The sequence below is a fragment of the Heloderma suspectum genome, chromosome 15 (assembly GCF_057233095.1).
Source record: "Heloderma suspectum isolate Gila_16-S chromosome 15, 16-S_ref, whole genome shotgun sequence".
Lineage (NCBI taxonomy): Eukaryota > Metazoa > Chordata > Lepidosauria > Squamata > Helodermatidae > Heloderma > Heloderma suspectum.
The window spans coordinates 16687328-16705089 of record NC_139472.1 but is presented as its reverse complement, the minus strand read 5'-3'; the positions used below and the strand labels follow the sequence as shown (position 1 = coordinate 16705089).

Sequence of the window (17762 nt, the reverse complement as noted above, 5' to 3'; positions counted from 1 at the left end):
CATAAAGCTCCTAGTTTTCCATTCCAAGCAACCCTGGATTCATTTATGCAAGCTGAAGTCACAAGCTGCTGGAAGGGTCTTGTCATGAAGGGGTTGGTCTCTCTCTATGTTCCTCAAGAGCAAGGGTGGGCAGCTTTTTCCTAAGGTTTGATTGTTCTTCTTTGAGATGCTTCTGCAGTTAGGGATGTCACAGGAGTCTAAGAAAGGGGTGGAATGAGACAGACTCCCCCCCTCCTTGGCCTCCCGGATCCCGTTCACCAAGCCGCCACCACTTACTGGAACACCCTCCCCCCCGCAAGAGAAATTCAAGATGGACTAAAATGAGTTTGGATTTCTAAGAATTTGACCTGCGCAATCCATTGCGGAGTAGCCTCTTAGGATTGCACAGAGTCCATGGACTTTGGGTTCATTTTTTTTTTTTTTTGCTTTAACAAAATTTATGCAAATATATTCATAGGAAAATACGCGAGGTTCTGCTGACACATATGCCATCCTGGAAAATAGACTGAATAAAGTTGAATGCAATGGGGGACAGTAAGCAAAATGTTATGTACTAATGTAAATTAGGTACGTTGCTGGGAACCCTCTCGTGGAACGACTTGCATAGTTTTCTGCATAACAGAAAACAAAACAAAAACAAATCCCTCTGTGAACAGAGCCAGAGTGAATGACACTGCAAAATCCATGAAACACACACAGGACAGATTTCACGAAACCTGGTGGCCGTCCGTCCTTTTAGCGAGCCACCATTTTGTATAAAAATGGCGGCTCAGGGTTTTCCAGGTATATAACATTCCATAAATGGTGGCCATAAAGGGGTCATTTACACAACACTACAGGCATGCCTGGTCTGTTTATGCCTGTTATCTTGTGTAAATGGCCCCTTTATGGGTGCCACTGAAGTAACGTAACACAACTGGAAAACCCTGAGCCACCAATTTTATGCAAAATGCAGAGTGCTATGATGAGTGCTATAAAGCCTTGCAGTGTTTGCTGGGTGCTTACAACACCCTGGACTTATCTGAGCTGGGATATTGTGTGTGCAAGAGAGAGAGAGAGAGAGAGAGAGAGAGAGAGAGAGAGAGAGAGAGAGAGATGGCAGTCACCACCCAAACAAATAGTGGATAATATTTGGAAAAAAACCTGTAAAGTTTGTTTTTGCTTCACAAGCTTTTGACAACCATTGCAATGTCATGCACAAGCTGTTCTGCGGATGGAATTGACAGCATGCCATAGTCAAAAACTAAGCCTATTCCATGCATGCCATCCTCAACGTGGATCCACTTTACTGGAACACCATTGTCCTCCAGTCGTTTCTTATACAGCAGCCCATCATCTCTGAGCACGTCGAACTCGCAGGTCAAAATGCACGTCTGTGGGAGCTTGCTGATGATGGCATCTTCAGCGAAAAGTGGTGAAAATGTTACGTCCAACATGTGCTTCATCTCTTCGTACACCTTCGGTTTAAATTTGTATGAGCCCGGCTCTCGCGGTTTGTAGCCTCTGACTTTGAATTCCTCAGGAATGAGGTCTGCGTTCACCCACTTCTGGTACTTCAGCCTCACATCCTCAGGAACGTGGCAACCCTCCAAGATGTCTTTTCCAATGGAGGTCTTCTTGTTGAGGAAAAGGCAGCAGAAATAGGCAACCAATTCCCTCCACAAGAGTGGCGTTCTGACGTTCTGTTGATACGAAGGCAAATCAAAGTCCATTCCCTGCAGTCCTGGATAGATCAAAACCTGAGCCTGAATTTTGGGGAGATCTTTTCTGTCCACCAGCAACTGGCAAACCTGTGTTGCAATATTTGCTCCAAAGCTGTCCCCACAAAGGATAATACGGGAAGCATCCACATGATAATCTTCCGCGTGCTTCATAAGGTGGACTGTGGCCTTTAGACATTCAGCATACTGGTTTGGATAAGGATTGTTTGGTCCAAGACCATATCTAAAGAGAAGAGAGAGTGTTACTATAGCTCTTGATCAGATGTGATGTGCCAAATAATTTATTTCCTGTTTTCTTTTTAAGAATACTCTTTATCTTAGACATTTTTCATCACTCTTTTAAATAAAGAATAGAGTCCTTCTTATGTGGGGACAATAACAGGGGGTTTGATCCAGACTAACTTACATCAGACTAACTTACATGACAAACTTACATCTCATTGATTTCAGTGGGTTTACTTAAAGTCTGGTGAAGTCTGGCTCTAATGCAGAGCATTAACAAAAAGAGCATCACAAAAAGAAATCAGAATAATCAGGAATGGAGAAGAGGAGAAAACTAGGTGAACTAGTCCCTTCTTGGAAACTGTCCCTTTCTTTCTAATTGGATTCTGCCAAAATTAAAGCAGAATCTAACCATTCCAAAATTCCACACTTAACACTCTGTAAAATTCAGTTTTAGCTCTTATGTAGGGTATTATTCAGAGAGCACCACTACACATCTGCTTCTTCTTTTTTGCCCATTCTCATTCAATCTTTCCTTCTCAAAAAAAGGCATTGGATGAGAGAAGACAAACACATGAGCACCCCCAGCCACCTTGCAATGATAAGAGAAGCTAAAAAACACCACCAGAAGAAATCCAAAAGACATTCTAAAGAACCCTGAGAAAGAGGCAAAAAGAAGTACCTTTGGCAGGGGAAGAAAACTTCCAGGAAAGTGTTGGAGAGCTTTCTGCCCAGCCTTCTCAGGGGCAATAGCAGTGTGGAGATGGCACTTACCCAACAGCTACGACCAGAGCATCACCTTCTTTGGCAATATACTGCAGAATTCTTTCATAGCCATCTGAAAGCGAGCATTTTTCATTAAGTCAGAATGCATGAAAGATCAAACAAGCAAACAAACCATATCCTGATTGCAGGGATATTCCAATTTAATTGTTTGAGTGCCATCACATATATAGCTGTCAGGAATGATTCTGAGCATGTGGAGATGGTTAGCAGCTCAGACTCAGGATGGGAACAGCTGGAACAGGGGGAGGTTTCCTCCCTAGTGAGCTCAGATATGGATAGGCATTCTTCTCAGGAACCTGGCTCACAGATGGCTCGACCTGAAGGCCCCCCTTTTTCTCCCTCATGAGAACCCAGGTCTTGGAGGAGGAGGAGGAGAGTGCAGGGTGTGACCTGAAGGATGCTAGAGTCCAGCGCAGAGCAAAGCAGAACTCTAAGTAAGATCAGCCCAAGTAAGGTCAGCCCATGTTAGAGGTGGAACTCAGACGTTCCACCCAGTTGGCTATGCATGATAGCCTACATAGGGGGGCACAACTGTAAGGGAGGAGCATCCCCCCAAGTTATTATTTCTGGCTGGCAAGTTCTTGTTCAAACTGCCAGCAACATCTCTGATTCCCACTTGGCTCCTCCATTGATATTCATAATTGTGTGGAGTAGCTGTTTTCCTTTGTAGCCCGAGTGTCTCCGAGGATTTGCATTTGTAAAGAACCTGGAAGAATATCCACAGAATGTTGACTGAAAGGGGAGGGGAGCATTAAAACCAAGTGGGAGGTGGAATGGACTGTATGGAACAGGGAGGACTGAAGGAAATACACATAGATACAAAAAGTATAGAGACAACAACCCTATTATTAAAATAGGTCATTTCCTGTTTCACAGGGGGAACACAAAAAAAATGTCCCCAGCCCAGTGACAGAAGGGAGAGCCTATAGAAATCAATGGGGAAATCCAGTTCTGTTCACAGAATGGCCAACCAGTTGCCCATGGGAAACCCACAAGCAGGACTTGAGTCAAACTGTACCCTCCCATCCATGTTCCCCAGCAACTGGTGTACACAGAGGCATACTGCCTCTGATACTGGAGGTAGTATATAGCCATCAGGACTAGTAGCCATTGATAGCCTTCTCCTCCAGGAATTTCTCTAACCCCCTTTTAAAGCCATCCAAATTGGTGGGCTTCACCACATCATGTGGTAGCAGGTACCATAGTTTAACTATGTGCTGTGTGAAGAAGTGCTTCCTTTTCTCTGTCCTGAATCTCTCACCAATCAGCTTAATGGGATGACCCCATTGGCATCTAGTATAATGAGAGAGGGAAAAAATTATTTCTCTACAACATACATAATTTTATACACCTCTTATCATGTCTCCCCTTACTCTCTCTTCTTCTCCAGGCTAAACAATCCCAGCTGTTGTAACCTTCCCTCATAGAGGAGGTGCTCCAGCCCTTGATCATCTTAGTTGCCCTTTTCTGCCCTTTTTCCAGCTCTACAACATCGTATTTTAGATATTGTGACTAGAACTGTACACAGTATTCTAAGTGTGGTCGCACCACAGATTTGTTTAAGGACAATATGACCTGGGCAGTTTTATACTCAGTTCCTTTCCTAATTATGCCTAACATGGAGTTTGCCCTTTTTACAGTGGCCACACATGGGGCCAAGATTTTCACTGAGCTGTCCACCAAGATATCTTTCTTGGTCAGTCATTGCTAAGTCAGGTCCCACCAAGTTATACTTGAAGTTGGGATTTTTCGCCCTGGAGGACCTCTCCTCTTATTCCAGAACTGCTAAGTTTGCTCAGGGGTCTTTGCTGAGGGACTTTGTCAAAAGCCTTTTGGAAGTCCAAGTGAACAATGTCTACTGGATCACACCTGTCTACATGTTTATTGACACTCTAAAAGATTAGTGTGACAGGACTTAGCTTTGGGGATATTGATCCTTTCTCAGCAGGGCTTGTCCTTTGATATGCTTACTGATTTTACCTTTAATAATGTTTTCAACCAATTTATCCAGAATTGACGTTAAGCTAACTGGCCTGGAATTTCCCTGGATCCCTTTTTAAAAATTGGTGTTACATTGGTCATCTTCCAGTCCTCTGGTACAGAAGCTGATCTTAGGGACTGTAACAAGTTTGGGTCCATATCTTAAGAAGATAACATGGTGGTTTTATTAAGTAGAGTTACAACAATGAACAGTTCTTTGTCGGAGCTCCCTCAGCCAGGCCTGGTTCCAGCCCCTCACCCCACTCTCCAGGGATGATCTCTAAATTCCTATCCCGATGTTTCTTGTAAGGGAATGTCTCTAAATTGCTACAATCCCTACAGAGACATGTTGTATATTTTGTTTAGAAGATCAGCATTTTCGTATTTGAGTTCTTTAAGAACTCTAGGATGGATACCATCTGGCCCTGATTCTTTAGGGTGCAATCCTATTGAGATAGTTGGCAGCCTCCAAAGTCAGAGGCTGCTGAGTATCCAATGCAGGGTGGTCAGACCACAGAGGTAACCCTGGCCTCCATGCTCTGGCCACCCTGCCTTCTTGGCTAGATGGGTGATTTTGCCTGTCTAGCTGTGGCTCCAGGGCAGGAGAGTGAAGGAGGCTGTGCAGTGTCCAGGAAGCTGGGTAACATGACTTACAAAGTCCCCTCCCCCCGGGACCACCCCTTTCCCCCCATTTCTGAGCACGGAGAAGTAGCCAGCATGGAGAAATTGGCTCCAGTTATGAGGAGGTGGGGGGGAGGGAGTGGGGAGCATGGTTTTGGGGAACTGAAGTCAGAAGTGGTTCCAATCCCAGTTCCCAGAAACTGGAAAATCCAATGGCCCTCTAGAAAGTGTCTAGCGGCCATAGGATTGGTCCCTTATTAACTTTGAATTTGTCAGTAATGTTGAGAACTTCATCTTCTGTCACCACTGTTTGCCTCCATTCTTCAGACTCCCTTCCTGAAAACGTCAGTTCAGGCACAGGTATGTGTTAGAGGTGTGCACAAATGGCCTCTTGAAATGCTCCACCTTACTTGTGGGCAGAGAAATTTCAAAGACCATTTCACCAAATTTCTCCAGCGGGAGGAGAAATTCTCCACAGTTCCTCCCTGGTGGGGCTCCCCATTGGCAGGGCTTAGAGCACAGCTTCTTTCTTTCTTCCTGAGGGTCTTGGGGGTCTTCATGCTGCAACAGCATCAACTGTCTTGGCCGGCGGGCCCCCAGTTTGCGTCCACCACAATGCAGGTGGGGGCAGTGTTGTGTCCAGCTCCAGGGATGAGGTGGAGTTCGTGCTCTGTCAGAATCTGTCCTCCAATTTCCTGAGTTTTCTCCCTCCATGAAAGAGGCTTCCATTGTTCTGCCTCATTCAAGGTGTTATATAATTTGTTTTTGTGGTGCTCTTGAGCTTACCTAATCACTGATAGCCTCCCAGGCTGCCTGCATGTCCTGATCGGACAAGGGAGGCATTACCTCATGGTGCCTTAAACTGGGCTTTAATGGAAGTGTAGGAAGCTGAGGAGGCTACAGGGTGCCAAAGAAACAACTGTGCAATGAAAGACAGGACACTTGTGCTCACTCCTTGGACACCCCCCAAGTAAGGTCGGCCCAAGAATCCCAAACCCAACCCATGAGAATTTCTCTGAAATTTCTTCACTGTTGAATTTCTTTTCGAAAGCAATTGCCCTTCTATCAAATTGGATGAGAATGGTCAAAAATGTTGGAGGAAATTTTGTCACAGTGCTACTTTTGGTCCTATATCTTCTGTAGTGAAGACAGATGAGGAGAATTCATTCAGCTTCTCTGCAGTCTCTTGTCCTCCTTTAGTACTCCTTTAACTCCACTGCCATCCAACAGTCCAAATGCTTCCCTAGAAGCAGCTGTCCTGCTTCTGATATATTTAAAGATTTTTTTTTGGTGTGCCTTGATGGTGTTAGCGACATGCTCTTCAAAATGCTTTTTTGCATCTCTTATTGTCTGCTTGGATCACCTCAGTGGAAGTCTGTGCTCCCTTTTTGTTTTCCTTATTTGGGCAAGACTTCCATTTTCTAAAGCCTCATGTGGTGCAGAGTGGTAGGCGGCAGTATTGCAACCAAAACTCTCCCCATGACCTGAGTTAGATCCCAGCAGAAGCCGGGTCTCAGGTAGCTGGCTCTGGTCAACTCAGTCCTCCATCCTTCCAAGGTCAGTAAAATGAGTACCCAGCTTGCTGGGGGAAAGTTAGTCACAGCTGGGGAAGGCAATGGCAAACCACCCCGCTCTAGTCTGCCATGAAAACGCCAGCGCAAGCGGCGTGCCTCTAGGGGTCAGTAATGACCCGGTGCTTGCACAGGAGGAACATTTCCTTTTTTCCTTCCATTTTCTGACTGAAGCTAGGGATGGGGGAGAATTCCCCCATGGAACGACAGGTAGGGAATCTGCCCATCCCTAACTGAAGCCTTCTTTTCTCTAATAGCTTCTTTGGCACTGCTCATTAACCATGCCAGTGCCCTCTTGGACTTGGTGCTACCTTTCCTAACCTGTGGTATACATTTTAGCTGGGCTTCTATTATTGAGATTTTGAATAATCTCCAAAGCATTTTGAAGGGATGTAACCCTCTTGACTCCCCCTTTAGCATGGCTAAAGGCGCAATCCTATCTGGATAGGTGGCTGCCTCTGAACTTGGTGGCAACCGCCTATCCAGTGCAGGGCAGGAGATGAGTGGAGGGGATCATCTCCTCTGTGCTTCATCCACCCTGCATTTACAGCTAGACAGCTGATTTCTGCTGTCTAGCTGTGGGACCTTGGAGTGTGGGAAGCGACAGCCGGACGACACATAGGATGTGTCGTACCGGCATTTCTGACTTCCCCACCCCGACACGCCCCCAGGAATGCCCTGTTTTTGCCGCTTCATGCTCGTCATCTGAGCACTGACCACGGGGCCGTTCCACGCTGCCTATGAGGCGGAACAGGAAGGGGTTCAGGTCAGTTCTCAGTAGGTGGTAAAGTTTTATGAATTTGAGACAAAAGTGATAATGAACATTATCAGTTTCATTTCCTCCACTTTCCAGTGCCAAGCCAAACATGGAAGACATGCATTTAGAGAGAGAAAAAATCACTCAACATGTATGCCTTCTCCAATTTCTAACGATTTTTGCACCCTGCTGAAAATAGATGAAATAACATTTGAAGGTTGCTGGTGAGAATAGACCTCCTCCCCTTATCCTGATGTGCACTGTTGACACATTAGAGTGATATGTGGTGGGGATATGCATTTTGATGTACATAGACATTCCATTAAGGAGTAATATAATGGAATGGATAACATTTGCATCCAGAATGCACACTCAAATAAAGATGTCAACCTTCTTTTGGCTATTACTTTCAACTGGATGGATATCCAAATGCACATCTCCATCCTCATTTGAGCCAAACTATTCATAGGTAGCTATGTTCAACAAGGGCTGGACTAGGACAAAACCCTTCCCATGCAGTGCTGGTGGGCAACATAACCAAATGAAGCAAAATGAAAGGTAAAGCCTCAAAAATAAAAGTGATAAATGAATCTATAATCATTCCTATGCAACAAAAAATTCCAAAAACAATTTGGTTAGTGACAACCTTCTTCAGGGGCACAAAAATAAGGTTCTCCTATTTGAGCAATCTCTCTCTGAAGATAGCAAGACCACCAGCACAGTTTAGCAAAAACGAAAGAAAGAAAAGAATACTTGCCCAATTCCCTGAGCAATGTTTATACATTCCTTCTTCTAGGGATGTACGAAAGTCACTTACCTTTTCAAAGGGTGACATTTGCGGTGTGGGGGAGGCGCTCCGTCCCTCCCCCCGAAATACTCTCCGGCCAGCTCCGCTTGGCAGAGATTCCATGGAGCCTCCAGCCAGGGCTGCCCACAGCCAGACCTCCGGCCGCTGGGCAGCCTTCCGGAAAAAAAAAAACAGCATACACAAATGGTGGCTACGGCGGCCGCAATTTGCGTTCCCTTTTTTCCACTGTTTTAGCCTACATAAATATTTACGTAAGCGATTACGGAGAAAAAAAGGGGAACACAAATAGCGTAGTGGGCACTATTTGCATTCCTTTTCCCCCCTGCCGTTTTAGCCTACGTAAATATTTACGTAAGCTATTACGGCAGGAAAAGAAAGGAACGCAAATAGCGCCCACTACGTTATTTGCGTTCCCCTTTTTTTCACCGTAATCGCTTATGTAAATATTTACGTTGGCTAAAACAGCGAAAAAAAGGGAACACAAATGGCGGCTGCCCTAGCCGCTGCCATTTGCGTATGCTATTTTGTTTTTTTTTAGCTTGCCGTGCCTTTCACGGCAGCCTGGCTGGACGCAAATGGCGGCATTTGAGTCTGCAGCAGCCGGCCAAGAGACCAGCTGCCGCCGCCACCACCAGAGCCGCTGCCGGAGCCACCGCCACTGGAACATTCACCCCAGGTAAGCTTTGTCCCGGGGGGATTCCGCAGGAGGGCAAGGGGTGGGAGGCCGTTCCACCACGGGTTTTGGGGGGCCGAATGCCAGTGCATTCAGCCTCACTGAAATCTGTGGTGGAATTCTCGGCCATCCCTACCTTCTTCCCTCTATGTAAGGGTGACAGAATGGCTTTGTTTGACCTCAGTCATGTAGCCAAATGCTATGATCCCTGATTGATTGGGACCATGCAGTGAAGAAGAATACAGATGCCCTAACAAATAAAACAAAGCTGGATATTTAGTCAGTGACTGAAGACAAAGGTCTGTGAACCTGGAAGGTGGATAGCAGCTTTCCAATCCCTGTGATAGCCCACTTTTTTCAATAAAAAATTGAACTTCACTGAAATTCAGTTAAGAAGGAGGAGTTTCCCATTTTTACTCAACTAAGAAGAACATTGTACCTAATTGTTCAATCCTCACTTAAACATGAAGTTGGTGTTTTGTTTGTTTGTTTTTTCCCTTACCAATGGAGCCAGCAATACCGGACCCTCCATGGAGGTAAATGACAGCTTTCTTTTTTGTGGCAGTCATTTTTTTCAGCTGATAAATCCTCACTGGCACCTCATCAAATTTCTGGTCCTGAATGAGAAGTGAGGAATCTCTGATGGCTGGTAATCCATCCATAGCAAATCGAAAAAAACGTACACGGTTACAGAGTCCCAGTTTCTCTAAAATGAGTCCCTGTTTGCAAAAAGTACAAAAAAAGAGAGAGAAAAGGGGGCGGGGAGATTAGGGAGGGAGAAGTATGAGAAATTAGTGTGTGGAGGTCATCAAACAAGGAAGACAGGCCACTAAATATATATCTGGTGACCTACCAGTGGCTCAATAACCCTCCTAGATTTGTGGCCCATCTGAAGTGACAAAAACAGGGGGCTCAACAAGCACATGGAAAATCACAACCTATGGATCAATTGCTGCAAGTGCCTTGGTGGGTCACATTTTTTGCAACCCTAGAGCAGGTCCAGTCACCCTATCCTATCACATTTTATGGGAGTGGCATGAGTGGAGAAAAAGGAATTTGCTTTCAGATGCAGCCCAGACAATCAAAGGCAGGTGTGGCTGGGCCTAGTGATGGGGATCACATTCCCTGCAGTAGCAATTCCTGGCTGCAGCAGCATTGTGGCTACCCACTAATCCTGCTGGAAGTGCAGGATTACCTAACCACCAATGGAGTAACATAGCAATTACATAGTTCTTATTGCTAAACTGGCCTGAGGAAGAGAGGATACTTTATTGCCAATTCTCCCCGTCACCTTTTTTGATGGTCGGTCGGTTTCACTGTTTGGTTATGTGCAATCTTAATCTACAGAAATAGGTCACAGCTAGGGTTCTGTGATAAATTCGCTCTGCCATTTTTTGGAGGGAAGTCCACAACAAGGGCATGAAAGCCATACCCATGTCCTCTGATTGTTCCCCCATGTCTGGTTAGGAAGATCGGATCACACGCCATTCCTGCTTTCTGATGTACATGCATGAGCACAAGTGAGCAAAGGAAGAGCCCTGGTGCATCAGACCAAAAGCCCATCCAGCCCAATCTCCTCTTTCACACATTGTGTAGCCAAATGCCTTCGGGAAGCTCACGAACAGGCTTTGGAGATGATAGTTCTGCCCAGTTCTCTGTGTCCCTGCAATTCCGATTCAGAGGTGAACTACCTCTGAACATAGAGGTTTTATTATCAGGGAAAATAGCAGCGTGTGGATCTATCTAACCCTTTCTAAGAACCAAATAATGCTCCTTCTAGATCAGACTAGTTCAGCACCCTGCTTCCAACATTCACAATAGTCCCTCAGTAGTTAGTTCATTACATTTCTATGCTGGGCAAGAGCCAGAGGTCTTGCCCAGCAATTCATAACATGACAAAACATCATGGAGCAATTCATAACATGACATAAAACATCATCTAAAACCTTTAACATGATTTTTTTTTTTGCATCACAGTTTCATCTAGTTAAGAATTATGAGCAATGAAACTGCCAGGACATGATATAAAAAAGCTGACATTAAAAGGCCCGATCATATTCCGTCAAATGCCTGGGAGTAGAAGGAAAACTTAACCTGGCACCAAAAAGGCAGACCTCACAGGGGAAAGCATTCCACATGCATGAGCACAAGTGAGCATAAGAAGAGCCCTGGTGCATCAGATTAAGGCCCATTCAGTCCAATCTTCTCTTTCCCACATCATGTAGCTAAATGCCTCTGGGAAGCCCACAAACAGGCTATGAGGATAATAGCTCTACCCAGTTCTCTGTGCCCCTACAATTCAGATTCAGAGGTGAACTACCTCTGAACATGGAGGTTTTATCAGGGAAAATAGCAGTGTGTGGATCTATCCACTGTGGATAAATCTAACCCTTTCTAAGAACCAAATAATGTTCCTCGCATGCTCCTTCCAACAGTCGCAATAATCCATAAGTAGTTAATTCATTACATTTCTATATTGGGCAAGAACTAAAGGTCTTTGGGCAGTTCACAGCATGACAAAACATCATCTAAAACCTTTAACATGATTTTTTTACAACACAGTTTTATCCAGTTAAAAACAATTAACAATGAACCTACCTGGACATGATAAAAAAGCTGACATTAAAAGGCCCAATCATATTCCATCAAATGCCTGGGAGTAGAAGGAAATCTTAACCTGGCACCAAAAAGGTGACAATGTTGGTGCCAGGCGGACCTCACAGGGGAAAGCATTCCACAAATGGTGGGGTCAACACTGAGAAGGCCATCTCATTTGTTACCATCCTAAAAAGCTCCTTAGAAGAAGGCTCCCAGAGGAGGACCTCAGGTGTTGATCACAGTGTATGGATAGATTCATACTGGGTGGGGTGCTCCATAATCCAAGAACCTCGCAAACAATCCGAGAAGCTCACCAATGAGGCATAAAAGTGATGGCTTTCCCCTTCTTTGGCTCCCCATTAACTGGCACTCAGGGTACAATACCCCTGAATAGGGATGTACGAAAGTCACTTACCTTTTCAAAGGGTGACATTCACGGTGGGGGGGAGGAGCTCCATCCCTCCCCCCAAAATTCTGTCCAGCCAGCTCCGCTCCACGGACATTCCCCAGAGCTGCCAGCTGGGGCCACCCGCAGCCAGACATCCAGCCGCTGCGCAGCCTGCAGGGACGCAAATGGCGGCTGACATAGTCGCCGCCATTTGCATTCCCTTTTTTTTGCCGTGATAGGCTACGTAAATACTTATGCAGCCTATCCTGGCTTCCGCAGGAATGCAGATGGCGGCGTCCCTGCATTAGCCGTGATAGGCTACGTAAGTATTTACGTAGCCTATCACGGCCATAGTGATGAAGCGAATGGCGGACACGGCCACCATTCGCAAGTCAGTGTGAACGGCAGCAGGTAGGTGTCCCATTTCGCGCACCTTTCGTGGGGTGGGGGGCGGGGGGGCTTCATTCCACCATGGATTTCAGGGGGCCGAAAGCACTGGTATTCGGCCTCACCGAGATCCGTGGAGGAATTCTCTGACATCCCTACCCCTGAAGCTGGAAGTCCCATAGATCCCAAACAGCCACTGGGAGACCTACCAAGGTAGACCTCGGTATATAAAGTTTCTACAATGGGCTTTTGAGCTGTAAAGATCATGAACACTTACCCAAAGGAGTACCGAGATTAATGCAGTCTGGTAGCAGCGGACCTTAAACCGGTGCTCAATTCCAGGAGGTAGCACGGTTATGGCATACTGGATGACAGCAGACACCAGAAACACGGCTGGGAATATGGAAACTGTAATGAGAGTGGATACTATGAGCTTACAAGACAGCACCATTCCGCTTTCCTAGGGCAGAACAACAACAAAATGGATGGATTTCACTCGATGTTCCTAGTGGAATGAGCGTTTCTCCTCTCGTGTCTCCACCAGGTTCTTCCTGTAGGAGGCTAAAGAGCAGAGGCACACTGTTCCCATATAGATATAGATATAGATAATCTGATAAGGATATGCTATTAAGAACTGCCTTTGCCTCTGCACATAATGAAACACCCACAGGAAGGTCAAGAGTAGATAATAAAACCATAGACACGTAAGGAAGATGTCACAAGAAGCAGCAGCTTTGCAATTACAAAGTAAAGTAGAAACAACTAAGGATGGCAGAGAATTTCTCCACGAATCTTCAGGAGGCCGAATGCCAATGCATTCGGCCCCCCGAAATTGGTGGGGAAATTCTCCGCCGGCCCCCCGCCCCCCCCCCCGGGATGGGACTTACCGTGGCCGAATGTCCCTCTCGGCGGTGGGTCCCAGCAGCAGTTCAGCGGCGTTTCATCGGGGGCAGGGGCAGCGGCCGGTCTCCCAACTGGCTGCCGCCACCGCCATTGCAAAAAAAAAAAAGTAAAGTGAAAAACACACACACACACCCATGATAGGCTACGTAACGATTTACGTAGCCTATCACAGCTAGATTTCCAAAGTCAGCAGTGATAGGCTACATAAATCGTCACGTAGCCTATCACGGGTGACTTTGAAAAAGAAAAAAAAAGCGCGTACGCAAATGGCGGCAGCCCATGGGTGCCGCCATTTGCGTTCCTTATTTTGGCACGTCTAGTCTACGTAAACATTTACGTAGACTATGGCGAAAATAAGGGCACGCTATTTGCGTTGCCCTTATTTTCGCCATAGTCTACGTAAATCTTTATGTAGACTAGATGTGTCAAAATAAGGAACGCAAATGGCTGTCCCCATGGGAGCCGCCATTTGCGTACGCGCTTTTTTTTTCTTTTTCCCAAAGTCACCCGTGATAGGCTACGTGACGATTTACATAGCCTATCACGGCTGACTTTGGAAATCTAGCCGTGATAGGCTACGTAAATCGTTACGTAGCCTATCACGGGTGTGTGTGTGTTGTTGTTGTTTTACTTTTTTTTTCGTGGCCGGGTAGACGGGGCACTCCTACCCGGCCTGAATTTCGCCGGCGAGGGATGGGGCGCCTCCCCCCCCTCGCCTAAACTTCGGGGGGAGAAGCAAAGTGCCTCCCCCCCACCGCGAGCAAGCTTCGAGAACAGGTAAGGGACTTTCGTCCATCCCTAGAAACAACTTCCTTCCTAATAAAATTAATATTCAGAACTTTATTTAATCAATTCTAGGTAGACAGATAGACAGAGATATAAGTGGGCATGGCACTTTTACAAAGTAAAAGACAGCAGTTCCCTGCCTCGTGGAGTTTACAATCTAAAATCAGGCACCAGGGAAATAACAAGGAAAGAGAGGGAAAGAGAGGCCAGAGTGACCTGGGAAGCTGTATGGAGGACTTTCAGCAGGGTTAGTTACAGGCAGCCAGGCTCAACTAAGTATGGCATAGGAAAATAGGCAGTTAAGCCAGATGCTTACTGTAAAAGTTGTGTTTTGAGGAGGGGTGAGAATTTTATTTTAGTTCAGCCTTAATAAGAATTTACTAGAATTCATAAAGTCCTTGATAATAAGGACAAAGTAATGAGAGAGAGCTTGAGCACACTCCGGGAGAGAGCGGAGGACAGGAAGGCCTGGCGTGCTATGGTCCATGGGGTCACAAAGAGCCGGACACGACTGAACGACTGAACAACAACAACGAGAGAGAGAATGTGGGGGAAACCAGAATTGACAGAGATGTCCATCCAGGCCCAGAGCTTTGAGTTCTTAGGTCACAAAATTCTGGGTTTAAATTCCTGTGTATTTAACCATGTTACTGTTGAATTGGGGTTGCTACCTCTTTTTTTCAGACAGGCTCCACAACTTATATATGGACGGCAGCTGCAACACGGTCCTCCACAAGCTGGGAATAGCTGTGCCTATTCAATTTGGCTGATATGGGTGAGGATTTCATTTTAGTTTGGCTTTGGTAAGAACTTACCAAAATTCATGAAGTTCTTCATATTAAGGACTTTGCAAGCATCTTCATATTTAGGAGAGAAAGCTCAATATTTTTTTTTTAAAAAAAAAATCCAAACGTGTGAGGAAGCGAGACAGATTTGCTCATCTACTCACACATTAACAAAGCAGGGGAAAACATCAAGCACTGATCAATAAGCTAATTTTAAACAGGATAAGAGAGCAATCCTATGTAGGGGTGCACGAAAGCCACTTACCTGGTCTCGCAGCTTGCTTTGCGGTGGCGGGGAGGCACTTCACTGCTCCCCCCGCGAAGTTCAGCCCAGGGGGGAGACTTCCCGCCTCGCCCGGCTGAAATTCAGGCCGGGGGGGAGGCTTCCCGCCTCGCCCGGCTGAAATTCAGGCCGGGGAGGAAGCGCCTCTCCTCGCCCGGCAGCGAAATAAAAAGTTAAAAAACACACACGCCCCCGTGATAGGCTACGTGACGATTTACGTAGCCTATCACGGCTAGATCTGCAAAGTCAGCCGTGATAGGCTACGTTAATCGTCACGTAGCCTATCACGGGGGCATTTTATTTTTTTTACTTTTATTGGAATGGCGGCGGTGGCAGCCGGTCGAAAGACCGGCTGCCACCCCCGCCCCTGACGAAGACCTGCCGAACCGCCGCCGGGACCCGCCGCCGGGAGGGACATTCGGGAAAGGTAAGTCCCATCCCGGGGGGGGGGGGCGGGAGGGTGCGGAGAATTTCTCCCCGAAACTACTTCGGGGGGCCGAATACGTTGGCACTCGGCCCCCCGAAGTTTCGGGGAGAAATTCTCCCCCATCCCTAATCCTATGGCCTCAAGACAGCATGGGGGGGAGGAGCATTTGTCAGAGTCCTTCTCCCTGCCCTCTCCCTTATTTAGCCAGAATGGAAAGAACGGTGCCAGTACCTCCATGGTCTCGCAAACACATGTATTAGGAATGGGGACACATTTCATTTCATTGTGGTTTCGATAAGAATTTTCCCACCATTCCCAACATGGGAAACCAGGAGAGATGAGCTTCAAACTGTTGTTCAGAGAATCTTGGTTGTCATGAACAACACTTGTTTACTTAGCAAGATGGAGAAAAGAGGAACAGGGTTTTTTTTCCTTTGGGGGACTGGGGGTTGAGGGGAAATGAGTGGATTGAACGTGAACTGATTTGAAGAGGAATTCATTAGGTGCAGGATACGGGTGGGGAATAAGTGTGGATCTCCATCTCTGGAAAATCTGTTTCATTTTTGGCTTGATGGCGTTCCTGGGCATGCCTCACGCAGCTCACATTTACAGGCCAAGCTGCAGGTGTTTCCCCAACTTCGGGGACTTTTTTCATTGGGGGGGGCACAAATAGATATTTGCTGAGTTGGAAAAAGAAGGGGGTGGCTAGAGGTGTCTACTTGTATTCTACAATTTGTTTCTCCTGTGGCAACATGTGAAATGGTGAGCTGTGCCGAGAAAAGCAGCATGTAGGGGTTACAAAGCTCAAGCAGTCACACAATTTGCGAGCGGAGGTGGGTTAAAGAAGATGCAGACAACAAAGTCTGGGTTGAAAATTGGGCCACATTTATTGAAAATATCTGGAAAGGGGTACCTAGGGCACCTGACTGTGTCAGTGACTAGCTGGCACTTCCTGGGCAAAAACACACCCAGCCTGAGGGGTGGCGGTGATCTCGCCACCCCTCCGGACTGCCCCTTCTGGGGGAGGTAGACCTTCCCCTGTGACCCCCTCCCGGTGCTGCACACCACCTGGGCGAGTGAGGAGGGTTGGTCGGCCTCCCAGGCAACCCTTATCCCCCCGCCGAGCCGCACCACCACATCGGGGGGCCTCAGGCGTCACCTGTCACCATAAGGTGCCTCTGCATGCACACCATCCCTAATCTCTTTCTGCTTTTGCCCATCCTAGCTGCCAACTGAAATGTTACCTATGAGAGATTGGACCTAAATCGCCTACAGGACACAACCTACCCCAATAACAGTGTGACATAGGCAAAAAGACTCACAGTAGAAACCCAATTGAACTGTGAGCCAAAAATTCCTACATGGATCCCAAAAGGGCAACCGGTGATAAACCCACACTGCTTAAGGGAGTGGGTTTATCACCAGGAAGGAGGGCAATATGCCCAGTTGAAGGATGACTCTTGCCTCTGCTCAAGCCTTCACATGTTGCTTGTTTGTGAGGAGCCTGTGCAGGCTTGCAGGAGGTCAGTGGTGGCAGCTTGCAATGGGGGCGGGCTGCTGCCCCCGCCGCTGCCAGCTCCTGGGCTCTCTGGATGTGCGCCGGCAGCCGTTGTCTTCCGGGGAATTGCGGGGAGCCATGTTTCCCTGTTTGTGCACTGTGGCTGCACTCATGAGCGGCGGATCCATGATTTTTCTGGTTCAGCCCATGGAGGCAGATGTGCTCTGCAATATGATGGTGGTGTGGGGGATTTGCTCCACAAAAATCACCTGAAATCAAGGGGATCCCTGCCAAGGACCCACGTTTTTGTGCCTTCGCTGCGCCCATGGGTGGCAGATCTATGTAGGGATGTACGAAAGTGACTTACCTTTCTGCAGATTATGTTGAAGGTGGGGGGGAGACGTTCCATCCCTCCCCCCGGAATCCTGGCCCGGGGGGGAGGCGCTCCGTTCCTCCCCCCCCGGAATCCTGGATGGCCGGCTGTGCTCCGCAGCGATTCTGCGGAGCCGCCAGCCAGCTCCGCCAGCAGCCGGACATCCGGCCGCTGGCTAGCAGGGACACAAATGGC

General features: G+C 47.1%; 1 protein-coding gene across 1 annotated transcript; it reads right to left on the bottom strand.

The window, feature by feature from the left end:
• Positions 1–430: 430 nt before the first annotated feature.
• Positions 431–12963, bottom strand: LOC146335412 (arylacetamide deacetylase-like 3). Its single transcript, XM_084822225.1, has 4 exons — positions 12790–12963; positions 9642–9858; positions 2718–2781; positions 431–1944 (listed from the first exon to the last, which is right to left on the bottom strand). The coding sequence occupies exons 1-4, from the start codon at positions 12961–12963 to the stop codon at positions 1164–1166; spliced, it is 1236 nt and encodes a 411-aa protein (XP_084678351.1). The 3' UTR covers positions 431–1163.
• Positions 12964–17762: the final 4799 nt, after the last annotated feature.

Coding starts and splice junctions, on each gene's coding strand:
- LOC146335412 (XM_084822225.1), bottom strand. CDS start 12,963: ATGGTGCTGTCTTGTAAGCTCATAGTATCCACTCTCATTACAGTTTCC. Junction 2,782..9,641: donor CGGTATTGCTGGCTCCATTG/GTAAGGGAAAAA, acceptor GCTCGCTTTCAG/ATGGCTATGAAAGAATTCTG. Junction 1,945..2,717: donor GCTCTGGTCGTAGCTGTTGG/GTAAGTGCCATC, acceptor TCTTCTCTTTAG/ATATGGTCTTGGACCAAACA.